The sequence below is a fragment of the Budorcas taxicolor genome, chromosome 13 (genome assembly GCF_023091745.1).
Source record: "Budorcas taxicolor isolate Tak-1 chromosome 13, Takin1.1, whole genome shotgun sequence".
NCBI classification, from domain to species: Eukaryota; Metazoa; Chordata; class Mammalia; order Artiodactyla; family Bovidae; genus Budorcas; species Budorcas taxicolor.
In genome coordinates this window covers 8309967-8329265 of record NC_068922.1, presented here as the reverse complement: position 1 = coordinate 8329265, position 19299 = coordinate 8309967, and the positions used below count along the sequence as shown (strand labels likewise).

At 38.0% G+C, this 19299-nt stretch overlaps 1 protein-coding gene across 1 annotated transcript in view; it reads right to left on the bottom strand.

The window, feature by feature from the left end:
* MACROD2 (mono-ADP ribosylhydrolase 2) overlaps window positions 1-19299 on the bottom strand; it is a 2293708-nt gene that overhangs the window by 1741054 nt on the left and 533355 nt on the right. Inside the window, exon 4 of the mRNA XM_052650651.1 lies at window positions 16733-16762. Coding sequence (XP_052506611.1) covers window positions 16733-16762 — 30 coding nt within the window. The remainder of the gene's footprint in view (window positions 1-16732; window positions 16763-19299) is intronic.

The following is a 19299-nucleotide window of genomic DNA, read 5'->3' as shown; positions in this document are numbered from 1 at the left end:
CCTGATAAGCTTCTTTTGGATTCCTCTCTCCCTCCTTTCACTTCCAGGCCCAGCTGCCTGCTGCACCTGCACAGTACATGGCCACCAATTCTGTTCTGTGGGATTCCTTAGCTCTTCCCCAGTGCTAAGTAATTGCTGGAACAGGGAAATGCTACTGTTCCTTGTTCTTCCTGTGCTTTGAGAGACAGCCTTAACACATGCCCTGCCCTAAAGGATGCCCTGAGCTTACTTTCTTCTGACCTAGTAGGGTTGCATGAGCTAGAATATATCACACTCCAAGATATAAAAATTTATGACTCTGGGTATTTAAATAATTGAAAGAAAGGTTCTTTATAATCAGTACTACACAGGATGAAATGAACTACTATTAGGATAACCTTCTATCTATATTTACATGTAAAATCCTTTCGCTTATTTGGGGTTAAATAAGGTACCACTATCTATATTAGTTTCCCACAAAAGAAACTCTCCTCTGCCACACATTATTTGGACTTCTATTATCCAACAATTCAGGATATTCTTCTTTATTTGGATATAACATCGCCACATCTTACAATTACCCAGCATCTTTCAGTTTGAGACTATAATGATAATAATGACAACTATGGTAATAACCATGTATCTATCATCTTGTATCTGAAAAACACTTTCCAATGAGCAATTAGTTATTCCACCTCTGTAAAATAGTCACATATCATTATAACCACCTTTTCAGAGGAGGAAACTAGGACACAAAATAACAAATTTATTTTAACTCATTAAAAAAATTTTAGTGACTTTTGTCCAAACACAGAGCTGCAGCAATGAGTGATCATGTAAAGCAAAAGGAAAGGACATTGTGGTTCACAGGTGCACAATATCTGTGACTGGACTCCTGAGATCTCCATGGATTTACTGCCATTCAGAACTGTTCATTCCCCCCTATCCCCCACTGCTTATCTCCAGTTTAGAGGTAAGTGAAGGCAGCTCCAAATAACAAAAAAAGGATTCTTAATAGTGCTGAAATTAAACAGATTATAAACGTGGCTTTCAAAGAAATTGTCCTACCTTGTATTTCTGTGGAGCCAAAACATGTACAATAAAAAGTTCTCTCCCATAACTGAAGGGATACGATCAAGTGACGCCAGGATACAAGAGACTTGACAATATATTGCCTGGACTCTTATTTCCTACTGTGCTCTTCCAGGTTACATTCAGAGTTTCCCTGGGGATATCTAAAACAGGAGCTCAATAAATTTTTTGCTTGCATAGTTTTGAAAAGATTTTACCTTTAACACAAGAAGGTAAGCTACACAAGCATAAAAATATATATACTATACAATTAGGTAGATATATAGACATATCCGTTGCAGCTGTGCAAAGTACTTCCTAATTCTAAACTATTTGTTTTTAGATATGAATCTATGCTTCTAAGCATTTAGGTCCCATCTAGCCAGCTAAGCACAGGGAGAGCATTCATAAAAGTCCAGAATTCTTATGAAGGAATTTCCATTTCTGAAAAGAGAGATTTCATTAAAAAAATTATTTTGTAATTATTTTTCCTTATCTTTGAGCATGATTTACCTATCCAAATATTTCTTGACAGAATTGCTTAAACTTCATATTTTCCCAAAGTTAACTATGAAACAAAAATGTAAAAGAAATGTAAAATAATTGTCACCATTTATGAAACTATATTTTAAAATGCTATCCCCCAAATCAAAAATAAAGTGGAAACAAATGAACTTAAATGAGTATCCATTGGAGAGCATGAACACCTAGAAATACTATCCTTAGATATACATATTTAGATTAGATATTAAGAAGGAATCTATACATTGAAAAAGACATACCAACCAAGCAGCATATAAATATTATGTGTATCACAATTCAACAAATATACTTCAAAAATAAAATCATAAATTGATAGGAATAATATGAACATTGACTGGACATTTGACGATATATGAAAGCTTTTTAGTTTTAAACATGACATTTTTATGATGTTGAAAAAAATTAAGAAAAATACACTTTCTATCTTTGAGAGGTACATATCAAAATATCTTCAGATAAAATGATATGATTCTTATATTTGCTTCAAAATAATCTACATGCTTGAGTAGATGGAGATTTAGATGAAACAAGATTGGTTATTAGTTGAAAACTGATGAAGTTTCATAATGATAAAATTGAATTCATAATACTGTTTTAATCTAGATATGCACATTTAAAATTTTCTTAAAAACTTAAAAAAAGAATAACAGAATTGATACATCAGTCTTTTGGTGGGGGTGGGAAGTGGGTTCAAATTCCTTTTTTCTCCAGTTTACATTTTGGCAGCTTTTTCAGCAAGGATCTATGACTAATTTTTTCAATGCTTATCTAAAAATGTCCTTATTTTGCCTCACTATTGAATGGACATTCTCATGGGGAAAGAATTCCAGGATAACACTAATTCCCCTCAGTTATTACTTCATTGTCTTTTACTATCTATTTCTATTTGTAATTTATCTGTCAATCTAATAATTGTTTCTTTATAGAAAATTCTTTCTGATGTCTTTAAATCTTTACCTGTCTAGATGAATGGATAAAGACGTTGTGGTACAGATACAATGGAACATTACTCTACCATAAAAAGCAACTCAAATCAACTGATTTAAGTCAGTTGAACTGACATAAATGAACCTGGAGCCTGTTATACAGAGTGAAGTAAGTCAAAAAGAGAAAAATAAATATTGTATATTAACACATGCATATAGAATCTACAAAAATGGTACTGATGGACCTATTTGCAAGGCAGGAATGGAGGCACAGTCGTAGAGAACAGAGTTGGGGGCACAGCAGGGGAAGAGAAGGGGACAATCAGAGAGCAGCTCTGACACATGTATGCTGCTGCTAAGTTGCTTCAGTTGTGTCCAACTCTGTGTGACCCCATAGACAGCAGCCCACTGGGCTCCCCCATTCCTGGGATTCTCTAGGCAACAATACTAGAGTGGGTTCCCATTTCCTTCTCCAGTGCATGAAAGTGAAAAGTCAAAGTGAAGTCACTCAGTCGTGTCCGACTCTTAGCAAGCCCATGGACTGCAGCCCACCAGGCTCCTCCATCCATGGGATTTTCCAGGCAAGAGTACCACATGTAAAACAGCTAGCTAGTAAGAAGTTGCTGTATAACACAGGGAGTCCAATCCAGTGCTCTGTGACAACCTAGGTAGGTGGGATAGGGTAGGTGGGAGGGAAATTTAGAGGGAGAGGAAAAATGCACAGTATGGCTGATCCACGTTCTTATATGGCAGAAACCAACACAACATCATAAAGCAATTAACTTCAAATTAAAAATACATTTAAACAAAGAAAAAGTCTTTACCTATTTTCTCTTCTATAGCTTCACTATAATGTGTCCGCTTCTTGGTTTAATTTTTCCTCAGTAGAAATCAATAATGTCTATTTTTGAGATAATTTACTTCTTTGGCAATGGTGAAAATTTTTCAGCTATCTTCTCTTCAAATATTGTCTGTTTTGCAATCCTACTTTCTGGAATTCCCACTGTTTATATATGAAATGTTTGCCTTCTATCTGCCTTGTTTCTCTCCTTCCCTTTCATATTTTAAAAGAGGTGGCAAGAATACACAGAAGAATTGTACAGAAAAGATCTTCATCACCCAGATACTCACAATGGTGTATTCACTCACCTAGAGCCAGACATCCTGGAATGTGAAGTCAAGTGGGCCTTAGAAAGCATTACTACGAACAAAGCTAGTAGAGGTGATGGAATTCCAGTGGAGCTATTTTGAATTCTGAAAGATGATGCTGTGAAAGTGCTGCACTCAACATGGAGCAAATTTGGAAAACTCAGCAGTGGCCACAGGACTGGAAAAGGTCAGTTTTCATTCCAATCCCTAAGAAAGGCAATGCCAAAGAATGCTCAAACTACTGCACAATTGCACTCATCTCACATGCTAGTAAAGTAATGCTCAAAATTCTCCAACCCAGGCTTCAAGAGTACATGAACTGTGAAATTCCAGATGTTATTCCAGATGTTCAAGCTGGTTTTAGGAAAGAAAGAGGAACCAGAATCAAATTTCCAACATCAGTTGGATCATAGAAAAACAAGAGAGTTACAGAAAAACATCTACTTCTGCCAAAACCTTTTGACTGTGTGGATCACAGCAAACTGAAAAATTCTTAAAGGGATGGGAATACCAGACCACGTGATCTGCCTTCTGATAAATCTGTATACGGGTCAAGAACCAACAGTTAAAACTGAACATGGAACAACAGACTGATTCCAAATTGGGAAAAGTGTATGTCAGGTTGTATCACCCTGCTTATTTAACTTATATGCAGAGTACATCACGCAAAATGCCAAGCTGGATGAAGCACAGGCTGGAATCAAGATTACCAGGAGAAATATCAATAACCTCAGATATGCAGATGACACCACCCTTATGGCAGAAAGTGAAGAAGAACAAAAGAGCCTTTTGATGAAAGTGGAAGAGGAGAATGAAAAAGTTGACTTAAAACTCATTCAGAAAACTAAGATCATGGCATCCAGTTCCATAACTTCATGGCAAATAGATGAGAAAACAATGGAAGCAGTAACAGACTTCATTTTGGGGGGTTCCAAAATCACTGCAGATGATGACTGCAGCCATGAAATTAAAAGATGCTTGCTCCTTGGAAGAAAAGTTATGACCAACCTAGACAGCATACTCAAAAGCAGAGACATTACTTTTTCAACAAAGGTCCATCTAGTCAAAGCTGTGGTTTTTCCAGTGGTCATGTATGGATGTGAGAGTTGGACTATAAAGAAAACTAACCGCAGTAGAATTGATGCTTTTAAACTGTGGTGTTGGAGAAGACTCTTGAGAGTCCCTTGGACTACAAGGAGATCCAACCAATCCATCCTACTGGAAATCACTGACTATTCACTGAAAAGACTAACGATGAAGCTGAAACTCCAATACTTTGGCCAGCTGATGTGAAGAACTGACTCATTGTAAAAGACCCTCATGCTGGGAAAAATTGAAGGCAGGAGGAGAAGAGAATGACAGAGGATGATATTGTTGGATGGCATTCCTGACTGGATGGACATAAATTTGAGCAAGCTTTGGGTTTGGTGATGGACAGGGAAGCCTGGCGTGCTATAGTCATGGGGTCACAAAGAGTGGGACACGACTGAGTGACTGAACAGAACTTATGCCCTAGTAGGGGACTGTTGCCTTCCAGGTTCAATAGCTTGGCCAGAATGAAGGGGCATTTAATCTGAGTTCGTTGCTAGACTGAGATACAGGTGAGGTAGTTAGAGTAGAAGGCAAGGCAAGGAGGAACTTGTGTTGGTGTGACCACCAGAGTTTACCCAGCTTGCTGTGATGGACCTTTGCTGCCAACAACGCTAGTACCGAAGCTCTTTCCTTCAGTTCTAACACTGTTCACTCCATTTTAAGTGGCATGCCTGAATAGTCAGAGCAAACTGTTTAACCATTGTCTGAATACCTTGACTGTAGAACAGTGAGGAGAACCACTGAAGCACAGTAAGATATCTTTATGATACGCATACATCAAAAAGTGAAAAATACAATGGAGTGGGTCATTTCTTTCCTCTCTTAGAAAATGATTACACATCCTCCAAGATTGCCCCAGTGATATCACCTTTTGCGGGACACCTTCCCTAATCACACTGACATGTTGGCTTCATCTTTTCTGCTTCTATTTTCCTGTATTAAGAACCTTTCTGGTTCTTATAAATTAATGTGTAAATAAATACTTACATTAATACTTCAGACTGCACTTGGCTATAAGAATCATTCCTACTTCAGTGTCAAGACTAGTATACAACAGGTGATCAATACATGCTGTTGACTGAGGAAGAGAAAAAGGGAAGAAGGGAAAAAGGAAGAGGGAAGGAGGAAAGAAAAAAGGAAGAGAAGAAGGAGGGAGGGGCAATGGTAGGCTGGCTCAGTATGTAGCTGCATGTTGTCAGACCTGGCCTGGCCCCTGGTCCCTCCACCTTCTGGCCCCCTCCTTCTGAACCTCCTGATGGGCCCTAGCAGGCTCATCCACCTGCAGCGACCACGATCAATCACCCTGACACAGTCAGATCTTAAGCCTTATCTTCCATATTTCAGCATTGCATCCCTTTCTCAAGATCTACTCCTGAGACTGGGTCCCCACCTGACCAACAAGGGGAAATCTGCTGAGTTTCTTTCACTGTGCTGGGATCCCTCCGTCTACTGAGCAGCAGCTAGCAGGCTAACTCACTGCCCAACAAGCTGGACTGACTCTCATGAGGGGCCATCTCCAACACCATACCTGCTTTAACAGGACTTGGTCCCTCACTGCAGACCACTCTCCAAGATCTACCCCCAGCATGCCTAAGGCCCAGCCAGATCTCAAGATATAACAAGAGTGAATCACACAATCTCCACAGGGATTCCATTCTGTAGGTAGAGGGTGAATAAGAGGTGTTCCACTCTTCCTGTGAATGTTGAGAAAGTATTTATGAAAGCACTCCCACTTAGACACACTTGAAAAGCCCTTTCAATGTGTTGCTTTTTCATGCTAGGAATGTTTGGTTGAAAGGGTTTTTGTGAAAAATCTATTTTTCAGCATATCTGTTCTGCTTTTTTAAAGAAGAAATATGATACTTGAAGCCCATTCTATTGACATTAATGTATCATTTTAATTCAAAAGATCCATGCAAGGAAAATTCTTGGAACACCTGAAAGAACGTGGTGAATGATAACTGCTCAGACAACTCAGTCAAACAGGCACCATGACTGGTCACAGATAAAGGGCTATGTTTATTGCCAAATCAATAATCAATACTAATAACATATGGAAAATTAGATTTCCAGTGGAAATTTGCTGCATGATGCAGGGAACTCAAGTTGGTGCTCTGTGACAACCTAGAGGGGTAGGATGGGGTAGGATTGGGAGGGAGATTCAACAGGAAGGGGACATTTGTATACCTATAACTGATTCATGTTGATGTATGGCAGAAATCAATACAATATTGTAAAGCAAACATCCTCCAATTTAAAAAAATTAATTAAAAAATAATCAATACTGACACACAGTAGTTACTAAATTAGTATTTCGTCATTGAAAGTGAAAGTGTTAGTCACTCAGTCATCTCCAATTCTTTGTGACCCCATGGAATATAGCCCACTAGGTTCCTCTGTCCATGGGATTCTTCAGGCAAGAATACTGGAGTGGGTAGCTATTTCCTTCTCCAGGGGTTCTTCCCAACCCAGGGACTGAACAAAGATCTCCCACCTTGCAGGAAGACTCTTCACTGACTGAACCACTTGGGGGTCCCAATTAGTTGTTACTAAGTTAGTATCTGTTGAATGAATGAGTGAACATGTGCTCATATGTGTGTTTGTATGTAGAAACATGATGGTGGAGTGGAGGTACTCTGATAGCATCTACTGTATGACACCAAACAGTTTTATGATTTTGCTCCTTTTGAGATGCATTTGACACCTCACCCTGTTAAAATCTCAGTCAGCTTGGTCACTCTGTCATGTCCGACTCTTTGCAACTCCGTGGACTGCAGCACGCCAGGCCTCCCTGTCAATCACCAACTCCAGGAGCTTACTCAAGCTCACGTCTATCGAGGCCCCTCTATCGAGGGGTACAAGAAAAGCAAGAAGCCTTTGGAGGTAGAGAATAGCATTATATACGCTGTGTTCTCATTCTAGAAAAGCAGCTTTCCCACGCATTCCATCTGGGGCTGAGAGTTTATTTAGCGGTAGTTGCTTATGCCTAGAGTTTTTAAAATTAACCTGTCACAGAAGTACCTCTAGGATAAGGTCTAGAATCACAGTATTGATACAAATATATGCTATGTCTATACATATGTATATATATGTGTGTATAATTAAAAAAGCAGTCCTACAAATTTATGCATATAGAAAGTCAACCTTAAATTGCTACTCTGTAAGAAAATGTCATTTAAAATGTCTAACATTATGCCTCAGGCTTCAGTACTCAGGAGCTTTTGACAGCCTAAAAGGAAGCAAATCCCATAAACCAGGTCTTGTTTGGGTTCTATCAGCAGATTCCAGTTCTATGTTAATTACTGTGACAATAAAAAGGAAAGATATTATCTAAACTAAGAGATGGTACTTTCTGTTCTAGTATGTTACATAATGTTCTGAAAGGAAATCAAGGAAGTGTCCTTTTAATTCTGCTTTTTTCTTTATAATTCTGCTTCTTGACATAATTTAAGGCTGGCTCCAAAGGTCTTCTTTTATTATATATTCCAAAAGTACAACATCATAGGGCTTTGTGCATGGAAAACATGCTTCTTACAGATGAGTGACTGGGCATTTAAAATGCAATGTGCTCTCAGACTAAACATCAAATACACAAAAAAAGGTGTATGGATCTGGATGACAGTCCACAGGTACTGGAAGAGAGGGCTACTGTATGTACTTTCAAAGTGTCAACGGATCTTAAGCCTTGTAAAAATAAGCCAGGGAAAGCATCATCTGTTTCTCAGCTGCATGCTTCCCTTTCCTTTCCTTAATTTTTCCAGATGTAAACACGCACCTACATGTGCACAGAAAAGGCAAATCTAAAGATCAAAGTTCAGTTCAGTTCAGTTCAGTCGCTCAGTTGTGTCTGACTCTTTGCGACCCCATGAATCGCAGCACGCCAGGCCTCCCTATTCATCACCATCTCCCAGAGTTCACTCAGACTCATGTCCATCGAGTCAGTGATACCATCCAGCCATCTCATCCTCGGTCATCCCCTTCTCCTCCTGCTCCCAATCCCTCCCAGGTTCAGAGTCTTTTCCAATGAGTCAACTCTTCGCATGAGGTGGCCTAAGTACTGGAGCTTCAGCTTTAGCATCATTCCTTCCAAAGAAATCCCAGGGTTGATCTCCTTCAGAATGGACTGGTTGGATCTCCTTGCAGTCCAAGGGACTCTCAAGAGTCCTCTCCAACACCACAATTCAAAAACATCAATTCTTCGGCGCTCAGCCTTCTTCACAGTCCAACTCTCATATCCCTACATGACCACAGGAAAAACCATAGCCTTGACTAGACGGACCTTTGTTGGCAAAGTAATGTCTCTGCTTTTGAATATACTAGATAGGTTGGCCATAACTTTTCTTCCAAGGAGTAAGCGTCTTTTAATTTCATGGCTGCAATCACCATCTGCAGTGATTTTGGAGTCCAAAAAAATGAAGTCTGCCACTGTTTCCACTGTTTCCCCATCTATTTCCCATGAAGTGATGGGACCAGATGCCATGATCCTAGTTTTCTGAATGGTGAGCTTTAAGCCAACTTTTTCACTCTCCTCTTTCACTTTCATCAAGAGGCTTTTTAGTTCCTCTTCACTTTCTGCCATAAGGGTGGTATCATCTGCATATCTGAGGTGATTGATATTTCTCCCGGCAATCTTGATTCCAGTTTGTGTTTCTCCCAGTCCAGCTTTTCTCATGATGTACTCTGCATAGAAGTTAAATAAGCAGGGTGACAATATACAGCCTTGACATACTCCTTTTCCTATTTGGCACCAGTCTGTTGTTCCATGTCCAGTTCTAACTGTTGCTTCCTGACCTGCATATAGATTCTCAAGAGGCAGGTCAGGTGGTCTGGTATTCCCATCTCTCTCAGAATTTTCCACAGTTGATTGTGATCTACACAGTCAAAGGCTTTGGCATAGTCAATAAAGCAGAAATAGATGTTTTTCTGGAACTCTCTTGCTTTTTCCACGATCCAGTGTATGTTGGCAATTTGATCTCTGGTTCCTCTGCCTTTTCTAAAACAAGCTTGAACATCAGGGAGTTAACGGTTCACATATTGCTGAAGCCTGGCTTGGAGAATTTTGAGCATTACTTTACTAGCATGTGAGATGAGTGCGATTGTGCAGTTGTTTGAGCATTCTTTGGCATTACCTTTCTTAGGGATTGGAATGAAAACTGACCTTTTCCAGTCCTGTGGCCACTGCTGAGTTTTCCAAATTTGCTGGCATATTAAGTGCAGCACTTTCATAGCATCATCTTTCAGGATCTGAAAGATCTCCACTGGAATTCCATCACCTCCACTAGCTTTGTTCGTAGTGATGCTTTCTAAGGCCCACTTGACTTCACATTCCAAGATGTCTGGCTCTAGATTAGTGATCACATCATCATGATTATCTGGGTAGTGAAGATCTTTTTTGTACAGTTCTTCCATGTATTCTTGCCCCCTCTTCTTAATATCTTCTGCTTCTCTTAGGTCCATACCATTTCTGTCCTTTATCGAGCTCATCTTTGCATGAAATGATCCCTTGGTATTGCTAATTTTCTTGAAGAGATCTCTAGTCTTTCCCATTCTGTTCTTTTCCTCTATTTCTTTGCATTGATCGCTGAAGAAGGCTTTCTTATCTCTTCTTGCTACTCTTTGGAACTCTGCATTCAGATGCTTATATCTTTCCTTTTCTCCTTTGCTTTTCGCTTCTCTTCTTTTCACAGCTATTTGTAAGACCTCCCCAGAAACCATTTTGCTTTTTTGCCTTTCTTTTCCATGGGGATGGTCTTGATCCCTGTCTCCTGTACAATGTCATGAACCTCATTCCATAGTTCATCAGGCACTCTATCTATCAGATCTAGGCCCTTAAATCTATTTCTCACTTCCACTGTATAATCATAAGGGATTTGATTTAGGTCATACCTGAATGGTCTAGCGGTTTTCCCTACTTTCTTCAATTTGAGCCTGAATTTGGTAATAAGGTGTTCATGATCTGAGCCACAGTCAGCTCCTGGTTGTTTTGTTGACTGTATAGAGCTTCTCCATTTTTGGCTGCAAAGAATATAATCAATCCAATTTTGGTGTTGACCATCTGGTGATGTCCATGTGTAGAGTCTTCTCTTGTGTTGTTGGAAGAGGGTGTTTGCTATGACCAGTACATTTTCTTGGCAAACTCTATTAGTCTTTGCCCTGCTTCATTCCACATTCCAAGGCCAAATTTGCCTGTTACTCCAGGTGTTTCTTGACTCCCTACTTTTGCATTCCAGTCCCCTATAATGAAAAGGACATCTTTTTGGGGTGTTAGTTCTAAAAGGTCTTGTAGGTCTTCATAAAACCGTTCAACTTCAGTTTATTCAGCGTTACTGGTTGGGGCATAGACTTGGATAACTGTGATATCGAATGGTTTGCCTTGGAGATGAACAGAGATCATTCTGTCATTTTTGAGATTGCATCCAAGTACTGCATTTCGGACTCTTTTGTTGACCATGGTGGCTACTCCATTTCTTCTAAGGGATTCCTGCCGGCAGTAGTAGATATAATGATCATCTGAGTTAAATTCACCCATTCCAGTCCATTTTAGTCCGCTGAATCCTAGAATGTCGACGTTCACCCTTGCCATCTCTTGTTTGACCACTTTCAATTGGCCTTGATTCATGGACCTGACATTCCAGGTTCCTATGCAATATAGCTCTTTACAGCATCGGATCTTGCTTCTATCACCAGTCACATCCACAACTGGGTATTGTTTTTGCTTTGACTCCATCCCTTCATTCTTTCTGGAGTTATTTCTCCACGGATCTCCAGTAGCATATTGGGCACCTAATGACCTGGGGAGTTCCCCTTTCAGTATCCTATCATTTTGTCTTTTCATATTGTTCATGGGCTTCTCAAGGCAAGAATACTGAAGCGGCTTGCCATTTTAAATTGTAGATCAGTAACAGTATCAGTCCTGAATGGGAAACAAGAACACTCTCTTTTCATTCGACCTTTGCACTTTATAGGCTGTGTGACCTTGAAGAAGTCACCAAATCTCCCTAAGTCGCATTTCTCTCAAGCATTAAAATAATAATAAACACCAATCTCACCTGTGCACTGTGTCAGAGACAGCGCTAGATATTTACTATACCATTCATTCTTCTCAGGCTTCCTTGTAGTTATTAGGTTAGGGGTCACCTGTCTGAATTCTGACCCATGAAAGAAGCAGAATTGACACAAGCCACTCACGAACTGCTCTGTAAATACAACCCACAAGATCCACCAGCTCTCTCTTCCTATTTTGTGACTGGAGTCTCATATCACGTAGAACAGGCGCAAGATAGGAAAACAACCTGAGACCCTGTTACCACTCGCAGCAGAGCCTGAGTAGGATAGCCATCAAGCTACTGAGGCTATGATGTGAGCAAGAAATGAACCTTACTAATTTAAGCCATTAGAACAGTTTAACATAGCCTAGCCTGACTAACAAAAGCACTAAATAAGAAAATAAAATTCACTTGTTTTATATATCAATGTGCTATACAGCTATACAGGTTATTACTGTGAGCAATGATGGCAACCTTGTAAAAAGATTAATAGGACTTCTAAGATTTTTAGACAATATAAAGGCTTCCTGAAAGATAAGAGTCCAGTCACTATAGACCAGCCACTTCTTACTTCAGTTCAGTTCAGTCACTCAGTCGTGTCCGACTATTTGCGACCCCATGAATCGCAGCACGCCAGGTCTCCCTGTCCATCACCAACTCCCGGAGTTCACTCAGACTCACGTCCATCGAGTCAGTGATACCATCCAGCCATCTCATCCTGTCATCCCCTTCTCCTCCTGCCCCCAATCCCTCCCAGCATGAGTCTTTTCCAGTGAGTCAACTCTTCGCATGAGGTGGCCAAAGTACTGGAGTTTCAGCTTTAGCTTAAATATTATTATATATTTATATTCTCTTAATATATCTAGGAAATAGATACAAAGATGATCCATTTTACCAAGTATTTTAGCTGATATGACTAGGTAGTTGAAAGCCTATCACTTGTGTTCTCTACAATGACATTAAGTTACATGAAGTTTCTAAAGACAGTGACCTCTGGCAAAAGATGAAAATGCACACCTACATGAAATGATTCTCTCACTTTAAAACCAAAACTGAGAGGATGATTGTAACCATATTTGCAAACTCCTTTTAGGAGATGTCTTGCTAATAAACACTCAAAAAAGAACAGCAAAATGCTAAGATTATGGTTAATACAATTTTGTATAGACTGAGTTTGCCTAAATTTCAAATACAACGTACACAGAATTGGAGGGAAGCTCTCCTGAGAACCTAAGAAAATGGTACTTAAGGTACCCTTATTATTTTTTATATGGTGCCAAATTTTCTTGACAAATTGTTTAGTCAATCAAAAAACTATTTCCTTTAGAGATTTTTTGAAGGGATATTAATCCAAGTCAGCAAAAGGAATCATTGATTAAATCCAAGAGTATTATATCAGTTCAAGTGTTCCTTATTGGATGATTATTAGCTGTTGCTGTACAAATATCACTGGCAGGATTAATAAGATCTCTCATAGAATCAAAAGGCCAAAAATAAGTTCAAAGAAGGCTAAAAATATTCCTTAAATTTAATTTTTAAATGCAGCCTTCCAAAAATCAAACATGTATTTTAGAGCAATCTTGACATCTCCACAAGTGCATAAATGAATTTAAACCTGTCAACGACCTACTTTAATGAAAGAAATTACAGCCATCTTAAATACCTATAATTTATCTTTATAATAATACTAAGCTGCTAATTTTAGAACTTAGAAATGAGAAATTATGGCAAATAAATGCATTTAGCAAAATCAGCCATCTAGAAGACTCAAGTATATTCTTCGGGTAAAGAAAAGCTGAGTTTGCCTATTCCTGAATGTCTTGCCATTGCTGAAAGTTTACAATATTTTCCAATATTTACAATATCAGGCTGGAGGAGCCGCAAGGAAATGCAGGCTAACTCACTAGAGTGAACTCTGTACACACCAGTTGTGTACATGTAGACTGAGACAAAGCAGATTGACAAGGGTGCTTGAACCAGCTGCCTGCCTCTCACAATGGCAGAGACTAGCCATTGCCTGCCAAAACCTCCACTTTCTCCTTCAACCACAGAAAAGAGAACACTGCTTTTTTTTTTTTGATGAGCATATTGCTTCCTGGAATAAAACTATCTTATCCACAAATGAACATTATCAACTCAAGGATAATGTGGGACTTTAGTAAAGCTGCTCTAAGAAAACTGGCTTGATTTTGAAGGCCATCTTTTGTATTCTTGCTTTACCCCTTACTGTATCCCTGTCCAGTAGCCTTCATGGACCCTGAGTTCCACACAGTAGGAAGCAGACCATAAAAGTCAGAGCTTGAGTGCTCGACGGCAGGATGGGATTATCACACAGTTGGTCTAGCCTACATCTAGGCTACTTTTAGGAGAGACAGAAATATATTTCTATCTCTTTTAAGTCACTATTATTGTGGGGTTTTCTGCTATGGGCCGCTAAAATTTAACTTATATAATTAGTTAATTCATTTTTCTTTAGCCAAGAACCATAATAGTCTGGATTTGTACATGTAGACTCAACTTTAACATTTTTATCCTATTTAACGGTAGTAGCCCAATTTGTAAAAATACTAATATGTCATGTAAGAAAATCAGCATTATGAATGAATTATTTGAATGCTTCTTTCATATAAGAAACCCAGAGATAAAGCTTACCAGAAAACCAGTAAATTCTTAAGGAAAATTTCCCTTCTAGTTCCCAAAGAATACCAAAAAAGAAGTAGGACAATGAGAAACCTTGCATATATTTTCTAAAGAAATTTGTGGAAGATGAAAAATATTTTGCTACAGAATGTACATTGACATGATAATATGAAGAGCACTTTCTAGTTTAAACTGTTTTCTATCATTTCTATTTCCAACACTCTGTTTTAAAGATCTATTGATTCAAATATGAGAACAATGGTTAAAATTTTAATTTTTAATAAAATTCACACTGAAAACTTCTAGTGATGATTAATAAAGGATTATATTTCTTAAAAGTTCAGGATCAAGTAAACAAGTTCCAATTTGTTTGCTGAAAACCTAAAGCTCTGTATAATCATGTCTACTTCAACCATGTACATGAAAAGAAGGAGCAAGAGGAAGAAGGAGAGAAAATAAACCTATTTATGTCCATCTGGGCCCTAAATGAAAAGGACCCCATTCTATTGTATATGTTTTTCCTACCTCACTATGTAATATAGACTGGGGCTAGGAATACTTCCACCTTTCAACCTCGAAATAAAAAGCATATTTTATTTTTATTTCAAGAATTTAGTATCAGAAAAGAATTCCTAGTACAGGAATCTCTCTCTTCCTCATCTCACTTTGATCTCTTTCTCTTTCTCCTCTAAAAAGGAAGAAAGAAAAAGCAAAATGTCAATACTAATTTCTTTTTTTATTTTTCACAGTAAGTTGCTGATATAGGAAGCCCTCAGGCTATAAACATTTTTTTAGTCGTTATGATGAAGAAAGAAAAAACACAGGTTTCCATATGCATTGTTTCAGAACTCACAGTGCAAGTGACTCTTTAAAAAAAGTAACTCTATCTTGCAATCACTATGGAAAACAGTATGGAAGTTCCTCAACATAACTAAAAATAGAGTTGCCTATGATCTAGCAATTCTACTCCTGGGCATATATCTGGAAAAAATTATAATTCAAAAAGATGCATGTACCCCTACCTTCATAGCAGCACTATGTACAATGACCAAGAAATGGAAACAACCTTAATGTTTATTCAAAGAGGCATGGGTAAGTAAGGTGCGGTATATATATATATATATATATATATATATATATATATATATACAATGGAATATTACTCAGCCATAAAAAAGAATGAAATACTGTCACTTGCAGCAACATGGATGGACCTAGAGATTAGCATTCTAAGTGAAGTAAGTCAGAAATAGAACGACAAATGCCATATGACATCACTTACATGTGGAAACTAAAATATGACACAGATGAACTTATCTACAAAACAGAAAGAGATTCACAGAAACAGAACAGACTTGTGGTTGAAAACACTGAGTGAAAGTGGGAGGGTGGATTGGGAGTTTAGGATCAGTATTCGCAAACATTCTGTCGCTGTTGTCTGGTCACTCCGTTGCGCCCCACTCTTTGTGACCCCGTGTACTGCACCAGGCTCCTCTGTCCATGGGATTTCCCAGGCAAGAATACTGGAGCGGGCTGCCATATCTTTCTCTAGAGGGTCTTTTCGACCCAGAGATTGAACCACATCTGCTTCATCTCCTTCATTGCAGGTGGATTCTTTGTCACTGAGCCACTAGGGAAGCCCACAAACTGTTATACATAGAATGAATACACAAGATCCCACTGTTTAGTACAGGGAACTACATTCAATATCCTGTGATAAAACATAATGGAAGAAGAAAATATATGTGTGTACACACACAGATGGGGGGCATGGCAACCCACTCCAGCGTTCTTGCCTGGAGAACCCCATGGACAGAGCAGCCTGGTGGGCTACAGTCCTTGGGGTAACAGAGTTGTACGTGCCTGAAGCGACTTAGCACACACACATATATACACAGGTATAAGTGAATCACTCTGCAATACAGAAGAAATTAACACATTTTAAATCAACTATAATTCAATAAAGTAATTCTTTTAAAGTGACTCTACTATCTCCTATATGTGTATTCATCTCACTAGCTTACTGCTGCTATAGCTTAAGCCAAAGGTAGAAACACAAGGCTTCATGAGAAGAACAACAGTATTCTGCATATTTTGAAGTCAGTTAAAATAACATTCAGGTAAACCTAAGATATTTCTGTTATGAATTATTCTCTGGAAGATTATAATTTACATGGTTAATGAATATATAGCAAAACTAATTTTGTTAAAGTATCATGGAACTTACTAAACATCTTATGGTTGGTGTAGTAATAAAATATATTTTAAGTGATATTGAGGACTTACCACCTCCACCTCCAAGAAGACTGGCATTTGCTGTTTAAAAGAAAACAAACAAAAGATGTTAAATAATATATTAAAATATGTTTATGCCAGAGTATTCCAAGAAAAAGTTGGTAATGATCATGCCATACATACACACACACATGTATATCACAATATGTACTTTCATATAAAGATACAGTCTTTGTTTTATGAAGAATGAAAATGTAAATATTCACTACTTGTATCTCCTTTTTCTCTTCAAATGACTATTTTTACAATGTTCTTACACCTAATAAAATAAAATACATATTATGATCCTTTTATTACCATTCTGTATCTAAAGTAATCTTCTGTTTTCTCCATTTTATCAAGTAGAGATATAACAATGTTACTTAAGCAATTTCAACAATTTCAAAGGATAATATAACAAAAAAGTATAATGATAATTTTAATTAAATTAAATACCATCAAATAAAGCTATCTCAAGTTACTCTGCTATAAGAATGAACTTAAATAGCAACAGATTTATTCTTTTGTGCATTAATTTTTTGTTTGTGGGAAAGAAACACATTTTAAATATTTTTGTAAAACAATGATTTGTCATTTCATATCCATTTATCTATTAATCTAGCCCACACAATTATAGAAGTCAAACAATAAGCAAAATATGAAACAATTCCATTTAAAGAGGTCAAATTTTCAGAAAGTTCCATGGCAATTTTTTGCTGAACTATTAAGCAGCCTTGCTGCTGCTGCTAAGTCGCTTCAGTCATGTCCGACTCTGTGTGACCCCATAGACGGCAGCCCACCAGGCTCCGCCGTCCCTGGGATTCTCCAGGCAAGGACACTGGAGTGGGTTGCCATTGCTAATGCCTATGATAATCTAGCCACTGCAAAAGTCAGAAAACAGAACTCTTGGAGCAACATAAAGTATGTAGTAACCAAGGTGTCTTTCTTCGTGGAGAAATCTGAGCTACCAAAAGATTATAGAAATCATTTAAGAAGAAATACTAGGAATCTTTAACTTGAATTTTAGTGCAATATCCACAGACCATGCACTGGCCTGGTAAGAGAAGGAAATATCAGAGTGTTAATGATTTCATCAATTTAAAAAATGGACCATTTTAAGAATAAATGCCTATATCCATAAGTGATGGTTTGTTAATTATTGCAACACTAAGGAGAACATTATAAAAATACATGGAGAACAAACACCTTTGAAGGTTTTCTCAGTATGTCAATATTAGAGCATCAAATCTTATTTCATATGATCTTCCAAGTACAGGGCCATCTATTAATAATAATAGCTGCTCTTGGCTTTCCCTCACTGCTTTCATCACATATATGGACTGAGTAGCAATCCCATTAGGCAAACAAAACTCACTTCAGATATTACAAGTCGTCTGCCACTGTGTCAACTCAGAGCCCTCAAATCCTTCTGACTTCACAATGAAAACATGTAATATTTACTTAGATGGTATCCAGGACTTAATATTTTCCCAAAATCAAACTGTGCTGAAGTGGCAACTTGCTGAAGAGGCATGAGGAAAGATGTTACCAATTCTTTTTTTTTTATTAATTTTTTTTAATTGGAGGCTAATTCCTTTAAAATATTATAGTGGTTTTGCCATACATTGACATGAATCAGCCATGGGTGTACATGTGTTCCCCATCCTGAACCCCCTCTCCCACCACCCTCCCCATCCCATCCCTCAAGGTCATCCCAGTACACCAGCCCTGAGCACCCTGTCTCATGCATCAAATCTGGACTGGCAATCTATTTCACATATGATAATATACATGTTTCAATGCTATTCTCTCAAATTATTACCAATCATTATCTTGGGCCCATACCCTTTAGTGGATGGGGGAAATTTCATGATGTCTATTGGCAAACCCAAACACTTTCTAAAAATCTTAACTACATGAATTTTTAAAACTGTATGGCATTTCACACTTCTGCTGATTTTTTATTTTTAAATCTGACTGAGAACTCCGTCCTTGTCTATAGCTTTTCCAGATCCCTGAAACTCCATCTGTTGTCCTCCAATTTATACATATTCATTCATAAAAAAAACTTACTTCCAACAACAAACAACAATAGTAATGAAGAGTAGCTTTACACTCAAATTATCATGCCCAGAATCACAATAACACAATATAACCTATTTTTCCCCAATGCTTTGCTTAATAAAGGTAGAGTTTGCCTGTTTGGAGAGCACAGACCAAGTCCCATCTGTTTAATCCGGCACTTGTCCAATAGATGTGGGTGGATGAGTGGGAGTAGGTGTAGGAACTGGAATTCCAGGTTTGGAGGACAATCAAGTCCATTTATCTCAGATGTGTGCTCGTGTCTAGATGAGCATTTCTGGTTACACTTTTAATATCAACATAGAAATATTTCATAAAATTGTGGCATCTACAAAGTGCACAATCATTTTTAAGATAATTTCATGTGCATTACCATTCACGTAATAGAATCTTAATTTAAGCTGCTTAAATATATTCAAATCAAATTCAAAGCAATTCTAATAACTATAATCCTGATAATGATTTATCTAAAGAATCCATCAAATTTAAGTCTATTT